This window comes from Oncorhynchus tshawytscha, unplaced genomic scaffold, assembly GCF_018296145.1.
Source record: "Oncorhynchus tshawytscha isolate Ot180627B unplaced genomic scaffold, Otsh_v2.0 Un_contig_6853_pilon_pilon, whole genome shotgun sequence".
Taxonomy (NCBI): Eukaryota; Metazoa; Chordata; class Actinopteri; order Salmoniformes; family Salmonidae; genus Oncorhynchus; species Oncorhynchus tshawytscha.
The window spans coordinates 57,501-69,941 of record NW_024608612.1 but is presented as its reverse complement, the minus strand read 5'-3'; the positions used below and the strand labels follow the sequence as shown (position 1 = coordinate 69,941).

Below are 12,441 nucleotides of genomic sequence, written 5' to 3'. Positions count from 1 at the left end.
GCTGAGGACATAGACTATGGTGGGTTTATCTTCTGTAGTGGCCCCTCTGGGGACATAGACTATGGTGGGTTTATCTTCTGTAGTGGCCCGCTGAGGACAAATCAAATCAAATCAAATTTTATTTGTCACATACACATGGTTAGCAGATGTTAATGCGAGTGTAGCGAAATGCTTGTGCTTCTAGTTCCGACAATGCAGTAATAACGAGCAAGTAATCTAACTAACAATTCCAAAAAAAACTACTGTCATACACAGTGTAAGGGGATAAAGAATATGTACATAAGGATATATGAATGAGTGATGGTACAGAGCAGCATAGGCAAGATACAGTAGATGATATCGAGTACAGTATATACATATGAGATAAGTATGTAAACCAAGTGGCATAGTTAAAGTGGCTAGTGATACATGTATTACATAAGGATGCAGTCGATGATATAGAGTACAGTATCAACGTATGCATATGAGATGAACAATGTAGGGTAAGTAACATTATATAAGGTAGCATTGTTTAAAGTGGCTAGTGATATATTTACATCATTTCCATCGATTCCCATGATTAAAGTGGCTGGAGTAGAGTCAGTGTCATTGACAGTGTGTTGGCATGTAGCCACTCAATGTTAGTGGTGGCTGTTTAACAGTCTGATGGCCTTGAGATAGAAGCTGTTTTTCAGTCTCTCGGTCCTAGCTTTGATGCACCTGTACTGACCTCGCCCTTCTGGATGGCAGCGGGGTGAACAGGCAGTGGCTCGGGTGGTTGATGTCCTTGATGATCTTTATGGCCTTCCTGTAGCATCGGGTGGTGTAGGTGTCCTGGAGGGCAGGTAGTTTGCCCCCGGTGATGCGTTGTGCAGACCTCACTACCCTCTGGAGAGCCTTACGGTTGAGGGGCGGTGCAGTTGCCATACCAGGCGGTGATACAGCCCGCCAGGATGCTCTCGATTGTGCATCTGTAGAAGTTTGAAGTGCTTTTTTGGTGACAAGCCGACCTTCTTCAGCCTCCTGAGGTTGAAGAGCGCTGCTGCGCCTTCCTCACGATGCTGTCTGTGTGAGTGGACCAATTCAGTTTGTCTGTGATGTGTATGCCGAGGAACTTAAAACTTTACCCTCTCCACTACTGTTCCATCGATGTGGATAGGGGTGTTCCCCTCTGCTGTTTCTGAAGTCCACAATCATCTCCTTGGTTTTGTTGACGTTGAGTGTGAGGTTATTTTCCTGACACCACACTCCGAGGGCCCTCACCTCCTCCCTGTAGGCCGTCTCGTCGTTGTTGGTAATCAAGCCTACCACTGTTGTGTCGTCCGCAAACTTGATGATTGAGTTGGAGCGTGCATGGCCACGCAGTCGTGGGGTGAACAGGGAGTACAGGAGAGGGCTCAGAACGCACCTTGTGGGGCCCCCAGTGTGGAGGATCAGCGGGGAGGAGATGTTGTTGCCTACCCTCACCACCTGGGGCGGCCCGTCAGGAAGTCCAGTACCCAGTTGCACAGGGCGGGGTCGAGACCCAGGGTCTCGAGCTTGATGACGAGCTTGAGGGTACTATGGTGTTGAATGCCGAGCTGTAGTCGATGAACAGCATTCTCACATAGGTATTCCTCTTGTCCAGATGGGTTAGGGCAGTGTGCAGTGTGGTTGAGATTGCATCGTCTGTGGACCTATTTGGGCGGTAAGCAAATTGGAGTGGGTCAAGGGTGTCAGGTAGGGTGGAGGTGATATGGTCCTTGACTAGTCTCTCAAAGCACTTCATGATGACGGATGTGGGAGTGCTACGGGCGGTAGTCGTTTAGCTCAGTTACCTTAGCTTTCTTGGGAACAGGAACAATGGTGGCCCTCTTGAAGCATGTGGGAACAGCAGACTGGTATAGGGATTGATTGAATATGTCCGTAAACACACCGGCCAGCTGGTCTGCGCATGCTCTGAGGGCGCGGCTGGGGATGCCGCCTGGGCCTGCAGCCTTGCGAGGGTTAACACGTTTAAATGTCTTACTCACTTCGGCTGCAGTGAAGGAGAGACCGCATGTTTCCGTTGCAGGCCGTGTCAGTGGCACTGTATTGTCCTCAAAGCGGCAAAAAGTTATTTAGTCTGCCTGGGAGCAAGACATCCTGGTCCGTGACTGGGCTGGGTTTCTTCCTGTAGTCCGTGATTGACTGTAGACCCTGCCACATACCTCTTGTGTCTGAGCCGTTGAATTGAGATTCTACTTTGTCTCTGTACTGGCGCTTAGCTTGTTTGATAGCCTTGCGGAGGAATAGCTGCACTGTTTGTATTCAGCCATGTTACCAGACACCTTGCCCTGATTAAAAGCAGTGGTTCGTGCCTTCAGTTTCACACGAATGCTGCCATCAATCCACGGTTTCTGGTTAGGGAATGTTTTAATCGTTGCTATGGGAACGACATCTTCAACGCACGTTCTAATGAACTCGCACACCGTATCAGCGTATTCGTCAATGTTGTTGTCTGACGCAATACGAAACATCTCCCAGTCCACGTGATGGAAGCAGTCTTGGAGTGTGGAGTCAGCTTGGTCGGACCAGCGTTGGACAGACCTCAGCGTGGGAGCTTCTTGTTTTAGTTTCTGTCTGTAGGCAGGGATCAACAAAATGGAGTCGTGGTCAGCTTTTCCGAAAGGGGGCGGGGCAGGGCCTTATATGCGTCGCGGAAGTTAGAGTAACAATGATCCAGGGTCTTTCCACCCTGGTTGCGCAATCGATATGCTGATAAAATTTAGGGAGTCTTGTTATCTTCTGTAGTGGCCCCTCTGAGGACATAGACTATGGTGGGTTTATCTTCTGTAGTGGCCCCTCTGGGGACATAGACTATGGTGGGTTTATCTTCTGTAGTGGCCCCTCTGAGGACATAGACTATGGTGGGGTTTATCTTCTGTAGTGGCCCCTCTGAGGACATAGACTATGGTGGGTTTATCTTCTGTAGTGGCCCCTCTGAGGACATAGACTATGGTGGGTTTATCTTCTGTAGTGGCCCCTCTGGGGACATAGACTATGGTGGGTTTATCTTCTGTAGTGGCCCCTCTGAGGACATAGACTATGGTGGGTTTATCTTCTGGGGACATAGACTGGCTTCTGTAGTGGCCCCTCTGGGGACATAGACTATGGTGGGTTTATCTTCTGTAGTGGCCCTCTGGGGACATAGACTATGGTGGGTTTATCTTCTGTAGTGGCCCCTCTGGGGACATAGACTATGGTGGGTTTATCTTCTGTAGTGGCCCCTCTGGGGACATAGACTATGGTGGGTTTATCTTCTGTAGTGGCCCCTCTGGGGACATAGACTATGGTGGGTTTATCTTCTGTAGTGGCCCCTCTGAGGACATAGACTATGGTGGGTTTATCTTCTGTAGTGGCCCCTCTGAGGACATAGACTATGGTGGGTTTATCTTCTGTAGTGGCCCCTCTGGGGACATAGACTATGGTGGGTTTATCTTCTGTAGTGGCCCGCTGAGGACATAGACTATGGTGGGTTTATCTTCTGTAGTGAAAGGAGAGTGAATGTCCAGTTACTGTCAGATACTTATTTGTATGTATTTAAACACATAATAAATGAGTGTGTAGATCAGCTTCAATACTGCAGATAGAAGCCACAATCTATCTGTAACAGCTGTTGGAAGGAGTGGAGGACCAAGGTGCAGTACGTGTTCATCTTTTATTAAAAGAACTGAACACTGATTAACCAAAATAACAAAGAGAATGAACAAAAACCAAAACAGTTCTGTCTGGTGCAGAAAGACACAAAACAACTACCCACAAAACCCATGTTGGAAAAAGCTACCGAAGTATGGTTCTCAATCAGAGACAACGATAGACAGCTGCCTCTGATTGAGAACCACACCCGGCCAAACAACAAAGAAATAGAAAACATAGAATGCCCACTCTAGTCACACCCTGGCCTAACCAAAATATTTTAAGCAAACTTAACGTGTAAATATTTGTATGAACATAACAAGATTCAACAACTGAGACATAAACTGAACAAGTTCCACAGACATATGACTAACAGAAATGGAATATTGTGTCCCCTGAACAAAGGAGGGTCAAATTCAAAAGTAACAGTCAGTATCTGGTGTGGCCACCAGCTGCATTAAGTACTGCAGTGCATCTCCTCCTCATGGACTGCACCAGATTTGACAGTTCTTGCTTTGAGATGTTACCCCACTCTTCCACCAAGGCAACTGCAAGTTCCCAGACATTTCTGGGGGAATGTCCCTAGCCCTCAACCTCCGATCCAAAAGGTCCCAGACGTGACTGTTTGAGGTTGTGGACAGGTGTCTTTATACTGATAACAAGTTCAAACAGGTGCCATTAATACAGGTAACGAGTGGAGGACAGAGGAGCCTCTTAAAGAAGAAGGTACAGGTCTGTGAGAGCCAGAAATCTTGCTTGTTTGTAGGTGACCAAATACTTATTTTCCACCACAATCTGCAAATAAATTCATTAAAAATCCTACAATGTTATTTTTTTCTCATTTTGTCTGCCATAGTTGAAGTGTACTTACCTATGATGGAAATTACAGGCCTCTCATCTTTTTAAGTGGGAGAACTTGCACAATTGGTGGCTGACTAAATCGTTTTTTTTGCCCCACTGTATAAGACATTCTATTGGTTGCAAGAATTTTATATAAAAATGGAAAAACTCAAAGTTTTAATCCAGCATTGTTTTGTGTATCACTGTGACATGGAGTCAGTAGATTGAACATCTCTTCCCAATTATTTAGCGGTCTCTATGGCACAGCTGTCAATGTTTTGGTCCTTAATAAGTGAAACTGGTCCACTTTTTTTTATTTATCACAATTTTTTTTAACCAATGTTGGTCTTTAATGCAGGGCCGACAGACAACTTCCTGACTTTTTCTCCTTCCAATTGCCTCTTCCATTTTTGCATTAATGCTGCAATTAGTTGGTTGTAATTTTGGGTAGAGCAAATATTTCCATATATTTATGTTAGCTGTGTCCTATTTATGATATAATTTACAAAGACTCTACCTTTTTTTTTTTATTCTCAAAAAAAATTACTATATTTGAGTTTAACCATAATATTTGTTGTTTGATTTGTTCTGTCTTTTCTGGTGGATTAACCTGAAATTGCAACCAACTTTCTATGGCTTGTTTTAAAAATAGCAATATTTTGGAGATTATTTCATTTTCAAATAACCGAAAGTGAGAAGTTGAAGTCTGAATAAAGGGGAAAGGTCATTCTTGAACATGGGGTGAGACATTCTTACTAATCTGCTAGAGAACCAGTTCAGATTTAAGTATAACTTTTGTATGACTGAAGCCTTTAGTGAGAGATCTAATGCTTTAATATTTATAATTTCATATTTATTATATAAATAGGCCCATTTAATTCTGGCTTCCTCTTCCAAATAAAATTAAATATTTTTTGCTCATATAATTTAAATAACAGGTCACTAGGTGTAGGCAAGACCATAAGCAAATAGGTAAACTGGGATATGACTAAAGAGTTAATCAAGGTAAACTGGGATATGACTAAAGGAGTTAATCAGGGTAAACTGGGATCTGACTAAAGAGTTGATCAGGGCGATTTTTTTTTCACAAATAGACAGGTATTTTCCTTTCCATGGTAGCAGCATCTTATCTATTTTTGCTAACTTTCTATTAAAATGTATTATTGTAGTGAGAACTTCTTTCTTTCGGGATATGAATACCGAGTATGTCAACTTCACCGTCAGACCATTTTATTGGTAAACTACACGGTAATGTAAAAGTTATATATATTTTTAGTGATCCAATATGTAATATAGTACACTTATCACAATTTGTTTGTAATCCAGAGAGGTTAGGGAAAGTATCTAGATCCTCTGAGGCTGTGGAGGGATCCAGATTGTGGATTGAAAAAAAAAACATGAATCGTCAGCGTTTCAATGACACCTGTTTTTAACCTGTCAGCTACTTCTTAGTGTGACTGTTGTTCCAGCTAGTTCAGATAGTGACACAATAACATTCTGAGTCACATGTTCAGATAGTGACACAATAACATTCTGAGTCACATGTTCAGATAGTGACACAATAACATTCTGAGTCACATGTTCAGATAGTGACACAATAACATTCTGAGTCACATGTTCAGATAGTGACACAATAACATTCTGAGTCACATGTTCAGATAGTGACACAATAACATTCCGAGTCACATGTTCAGATAGTGACACAATAACATTGAGTCACATGTTCAGATAGTGACACAATAACATTCTGAGTCACATGTTCAGATAGTGACACAATAACATTCTGAGTCACATGTTCAGATAGTGACACAATAAACATTCTGGGTCACATGTTCAGATAGTGACACAATAAACATTCTGAGTCACATGTTCAGATAGTGACACAATAAACATTCTGGTCACATGTTCAGATAGTGACACAATAACATTCCAAGTCACATGTTCAGATAGTGACACAATAACATTCTGAGTCACATGTTCAGATAGTGACACAATAACATTCTGAGTCACATGTTCAGATAGTGACACAATAAACATTCTGGGTCACATGTTCAGATAGTGACACAATAAACATTCTGGGTCACATGTTCAGATAGTGACACAATAAACATTCTGGGTCACATGTTCAGATAGTGACACAATAAACATTCTGGGTCACATGTTCAGATAGTGACACAATAAACATTCTGGGTCACATGTTCAGATAGTGACACAATAAACATTCCGGTCACATGTTCAGATAGTGACACAATAACATTCTGAGTCACATGTTCAGATAGTGACACAATAAACATTCAGAGTCACATGTTCTCACGTAGACAAGCTGATGATGTATTGGCCCAGTTTTCTGCACCAGGCGGAGGTAAAGATGTGGTAAATAACGTGTCGTATACTTCCCCTCTGTCTCCCTAAAGCCGTCTATCTGGCCAGGAGAAACATCCGGAAGAAGGGGATGCTGGAGCCCTATGAGCAGGTACTACTGGTGGGGGGGCCTATGGATGCTGGAGCCCTATGAGCAGGTACTACGGGGGGGGGGGGTGGAGCCCTATGAGCAGGTACTATGGGTGGGGGTGCTGGAGCTGGAGCCCTATGAGCAGGTACTACTATGGGGGGGCTGGAGCCCTATGAGCAGGTACTATGGGTGGGGGGGTGCTGGAGCCCTATGAGCAGGTACTATGGGTGGGGGGGGGGGGGTGGAGCCCTATGAGCAGGTACTACGGGTGGGGGGGGAGCCCTATGAGCAGGTGGAGCCCTATGAGCAGGTACTACGGGGGGGGGGGGGGTGCTGGAGCCCTATGAGCAGGTACTACGGGTGGGGGGGCTGGAGCCCTATGAGCAGGTACTACGGGTGGGGGGATGGAGCCCTATGAGCAGGTACTACGGGTGGGGGGGGATGCTGGAGCCCTATGAGCAGGTACTACGGGTGGGGGGATGCTGGAGCCCTATGAGCAGGTACTACGGGTGGGGGGTGCTGGAGCCCTATGAGCAGGTACTACGGGTGGGGGGTGCTGGAGCCCTATGAGCAGGTACTATGGGGGGGAGGGGAGTCCTATGAGCAGGTACTATGGGTGGGGGGGATGCTGGAGCCCTATGAGCAGGTACTACGGGTGGGGGGATGCTGGAGCCCTATGAGCAGGTACTATGGGTGGGGGGATGCTGGAGCCCTATGAGCAGGTACTACGGGGGGGGGCTGGAGCCCTGGGCCCTATGAGCAGGTACTATGGGTGGGGGGTGCTGGAGCCCTATGAGCAGGTACTATGAGCAGGGGGTGGGGAGGGGGTAGCCCTATGAGCCCTAGAGTACTATGGGTGGGGGAGGGGGTGCTGGAGCCCTATGAGCAGGTACTATGGGTGGGGGGTGGAGCCCTATGAGCAGGTACTATGGGTGGGGGGTGGAGCCCTATGAGCAGGTACTACGGGTGGGGGGGTGGAGCCCTATGAGCAGGTACTACGGGTGGGGGGGGGTGGAGCCCTATGAGCAGGTACTACGGGTGGGGGTGGAGCCCTACTACGGGTGGGGGTGGAGAGCAGGTACTACGGGTGGGGGGTGGGGGGGGTGGAGCCCTATGAGCAGGTACTACGGGTGGGGGGTGGAGCCCTATGAGCAGGTACTACGGGTGGGGGGTGCTGGAGCCCTATGAGCAGGTACTATGGGGGGGGTGAGTCCAGAGCAGGTACTATGGGTGGGGGGGGATGCTGGAGCCCTATGAGCAGGTACTACGGGTGGGGGGATGCTGGAGCCCTATGAGCAGGTACTACGGGTGGGGGGGGATGCTGGAGCCCAATGAGCAGGTACTACGGGTGGGGGGATGCTGGAGCCCTATGAGCAGGTACTACGGCAGGGGGATGCTGGAGCCCTATGAGCAGGTACTATGGGTGGGGGGATGCTGGAGCCCTATGAGCAGGTACTACGGGTGGGGGATGCACATCTTAAATAAATCCCACTTACTACGACAGTGATATGCTGTTGTCTCAGCTAGCTATCTCTGGATAAGAGCGTCTGCTAAATGACTAACATGTTAATGTCAGGTACAGTAGCTGTCTCACCCATAGGGCTATAATGGTGGTTTAAGGGCTGGTGTTGGTTATATTCTGTTTTCTGGGGGTTCCTAAGCAAGATGGAGGAGATAGACATTTCTTTACACATATATCTGTTGTTTTAGAGTCAGGGGATTTTGTCGTCGTAACTATTTGACTTTTAGTTATTTTAGCCAAATATCTGTTGTTTTCAACAGCAACACTACGACAATCTCCACAAATGGATGAACCCCAAGTGGGATTTCATCGTGATGCAGGCTACAGAGCAGTACAAGTATGTAACCTTATGTTCTCTGAAGACTGGATTAGACCGCTGTTTATGTGTTGGTAGGGACCCACACACTGTGCAGGCTTTTGATCCAGACCAGCATTAACATGTCTGATTGACCTAATCAAGAGCTGTGTAATGATTCAGACCAGCATTAACATGTCTGATTGACCTAATCAAGAACTGTGTGATGATTCAGACCAGCATTAACATGTCTGATTGACCTAATCAAGAACTGTGTGATTATTTGAATCAGATGTGTTAGTGCTTGGATGAATAAAAGCCTGCACACCTTGTGGGTCCCCAAGACCAGGTGTAATTCAATAGTGACCCGTCTCTCTTTGTCTCCTGTATCTACCTCCTTTCCCCTGTCTGTTTCTCCGATATGTGTTCTGACTGTTTCTGTCTCCTGTCTGTCTGTCTGTCTGTTTCTGTCTCCTGTCTGCCTGTCTCTCCCATGTCTGTCTGTTTGTCTGTCTCCCATGTCTGTCTGTTTGTCTGTCTCCCATGTCTGTCTGTCACCCATGTCTGTCTGTCTCCCACTGTCTCCCATGTCTGTCTGTCTGTCCTGTCTGTCTGTCTGTCTGTCTGTCTGTCTGTCTGTCTGTCTGTCTGTCTGTCTGTCTGTCTGTCTGTCTGTCTGTCTGTCTGTCTGTCTGTCTGTCTGTCTGTCTGTCTGTCTGTCTGTCTGTGTGTCTGTGTGTCTGTCTGTCTGTCTGTCAGGGCTAATAAAGAGAGGAAGAAGCCAGACAGAGTGGTGTTGGACTGTCAGGAGAGAGCCTACTGGATAGTACACAGGCCACCAGTGAGTACAGACCCACCAAAGTGTTTGTGTGTGTGTGTATCCACAAGGACAGGATATGGTTGCTGTCAGCCTATGAGCTCCATAGCGACTAGTCCCGCTCTCTCTCCATTCACCGTGACTCTGTTTCGGGATGGAATTTACTCTGACCCCTCCGTAAAGTCTGATGTGGTAGTAAACACCTTAGGAGGCAAGTGTATCCTTTTATGTTATTTACTGTGGAACTCACTTGACTAGGGACTACAATGGGGCGTCTCTGCTAAACGGCCACATGACTAATGACAAGTTAAGTTCACGGTCATATCCCTACGCAGAATACTCCAGTGATAGTTTTATCACCCACTAGTGTTAATACGCATCACATAGGAACTATATCAGGTCACATCTTCCCTCCTCTAAGTCTGTAGACCTCAATTAGACCTGAATGAGACCTCTATGAGACTTGAATGAAACCTGAATGAGACCTCTATGAGACCTGAGACCTGAATGAGACCTGAATGAGACCTGAATGAGACCTCTATGAGACCTGAATGAGACCTCTATGAGACCTGAATGAGACCCCTATGAGACCTGAATGAGACCTGAATGAGACCTCTAATGAGACCTGAATGAGACCTGAATGAGACCTGAATGAGACCCCTAAAAAAAAAAAATCTATGACCTCTATGACAAAAAAAAATCAAACCTGTTACTCAGTTCAGGTAGGCCTCCACGCTGCAGCAGGAAACTAGGAGGGCTGCTTGACAACACTGAGGAAAATCCAACAAAATAGGTTTACTAGGAAAAACTTCCAAAAGGACCAATTAGAGGCAGAAAGGAGTTGGAGCGTGTTCAAGTAGCTTCCTATTGGTTCATTCATCCCCCCTCCTCTCCCCTCTAACTATTCCCCAGGACGTTGCTGTAAATGAGAATGTGTTCTCAGTCAACTTAATAAGGGTTAAATAAAAAACTATTAAATACAAGTAATATAATGTTCTCGTTCAAAATGAAAAATGATTGAGGATGTTGGTGCCAGATCTGTTTGGAAAACATCGGTATGCTCATCCAGTTCCTTACCCAGGGGTCTGTGCTCCAGTTCCTTACCCAGGGGTCTGTGCTCCAGTTCCTTACCCAGGGGTCTGTGCTCCAGTTCCTTACCCAGGGGTCTGTGCTCCAGTTCCTTACCCAGGGTCTGTGCTCCAGTTCCTTACCCAGGGGTCTGTGCCTCAGTTCCTTACCCAGGGTCTGTGCCTCAGTTCCTTACCCAGGGGTCTGTGCTCCAGTTCCTTACCCAGGGGTCTGTGCTCCAGTTCCTTACCCAGGGGTCTGTGCTCCAGTTCCTTACCCAGGGGTCTGTGCTCCAGTTCCTTACCCAGGGGTCTGTGCTCCAGTTCCTTCCCCAGGGATCTGTGCCTCAGTTCCTTACCCAGGGGTCTGTGCTCCAGTTCCTTACCCAGGGGTCTGTGCCTCAGTTCCTTACCCAGGTGTCTGTGCTTCAGTTCCTTACCCAGGGGTCTGTGCCTCAGTTCCTTACCCAGGGGTCTGTGCTCCAGTTCCTTACCTAGGGGTCTGTGCTCCAGTTCCTTACCCAGGGGTCTGTGCTCCAGTTCCTTACCCAGGGGTCTGTGCTCCAGTTCCTTACCCAGGGGTCTGTGCTCCAGACTCTGGAGATAATATGTTGAGTTACAGCACATCAGACTGACTAAACAGGTGCTTGTTGTGTCCACAGCGTCGGACACACAGTGCCATGGACTATGGTCTGGACCGTCTCATTGACCCCAATGCAGAGGAGGTAACAGGTGAGTACTGTGCTCTCTGAGACATTTCCTTTGGAAAACAGAGTGGGTCCCAAATTCACCCTGTACATTATACACTGAGTGTACAAAACATCAAGGACACCTTCCTGATATTGAGTTGCCCCCTTCCTTTGCCCTCAGAACAGCCTCAATTCGTCAGGGCATGAACTCTACAAGGTGTTGAAAGTGTTCCACAGGGATGCTGGCCCATGTTGACTCTACAAGGTGTTGAAAGCGTTCCACAGGGATGCTGGCCCATGTTGACTCTGCAAGGTGTCAAGTGGCGGATGTCCTTTGGGATGCTGGCCCATTCTTGACTACACAAGGTGTTGAGTGTGAAAAACCCAGGGATGCTGGCCCATGTTGACTCTAAAGGTGTTGGCACCACAGGGATGCTGGCCCATGTTGACTCACTTAAATGTGTGTTGCCCATTCACCCACTGAATGGAACACATACACATCCATGTCTCAATTGTTTCAAGGCTTAAAAGGGATGCTGGCTTTAACCAGGTCTCCTCCCCTTCATCTACACTGATTGAAGTGGATTCAACAAGTGACATCAATAAGGGATCATGTCTTCACCTGGTCAGTCTGTCATGGAAAGAGCAGGTGTTCCTAATGTTTTGTACACAGGGATGTCCTTTGGGTGGTGGAACAGTGTATAATGTGTTGTCGTTTGGGAAGCATCCTTGTTATCTCAATAGGATTTAATTTGGACTTCCTGGTTTGAGGTTGAAATAAAAAGAGTTTGCCCATTCAAAGGGGTGGAGCTACATTGAGAGGTGGTAGGAGGTGTCATAATGTAAATCTCATGTCAGATTCTGCCAGGACTGAATAGGATACGTGATAACCAGCAGTATTCATTCAGTTTTCTGGGTTTACACTGGTTATTTGGATTCATCAGGATTGGGTGAAAGCACTGCTTCATTTCTTCACCTGAGACCTCCGAACATGTGCCCATGCAGATCAGGGGTTGGGGGGCTTTGCCCATGCAGATCGTATAATGTGGGGTCGTTTGTGCCCATGCAGATCGGGGGTGGGGGGTTATCCCATGCAGATCATGGGGGGTTGTGCCCATGCAGA

The 12,441-nt window shown here is 46.9% G+C and overlaps 1 protein-coding gene across 1 annotated transcript in view; it reads left to right on the top strand.

The window, feature by feature from the left end:
• The first annotated feature begins 2,864 nt into the window (after window positions 1–2,864).
• rgs9a (regulator of G protein signaling 9a) overlaps window positions 2,865–12,441 on the top strand; it is a 23,968-nt gene continuing 14,391 nt past the window's right edge. The window contains exons 1-6 of the mRNA XM_042313428.1: window positions 2,865–3,048; window positions 3,152–3,427; window positions 6,891–6,949; window positions 8,711–8,787; window positions 9,505–9,586; window positions 11,292–11,354. Coding sequence (XP_042169362.1) covers window positions 2,865–3,048; window positions 3,152–3,427; window positions 6,891–6,949; window positions 8,711–8,787; window positions 9,505–9,586; window positions 11,292–11,354 — 741 coding nt within the window. The remainder of the gene's footprint in view (window positions 3,049–3,151; window positions 3,428–6,890; window positions 6,950–8,710; window positions 8,788–9,504; window positions 9,587–11,291; window positions 11,355–12,441) is intronic.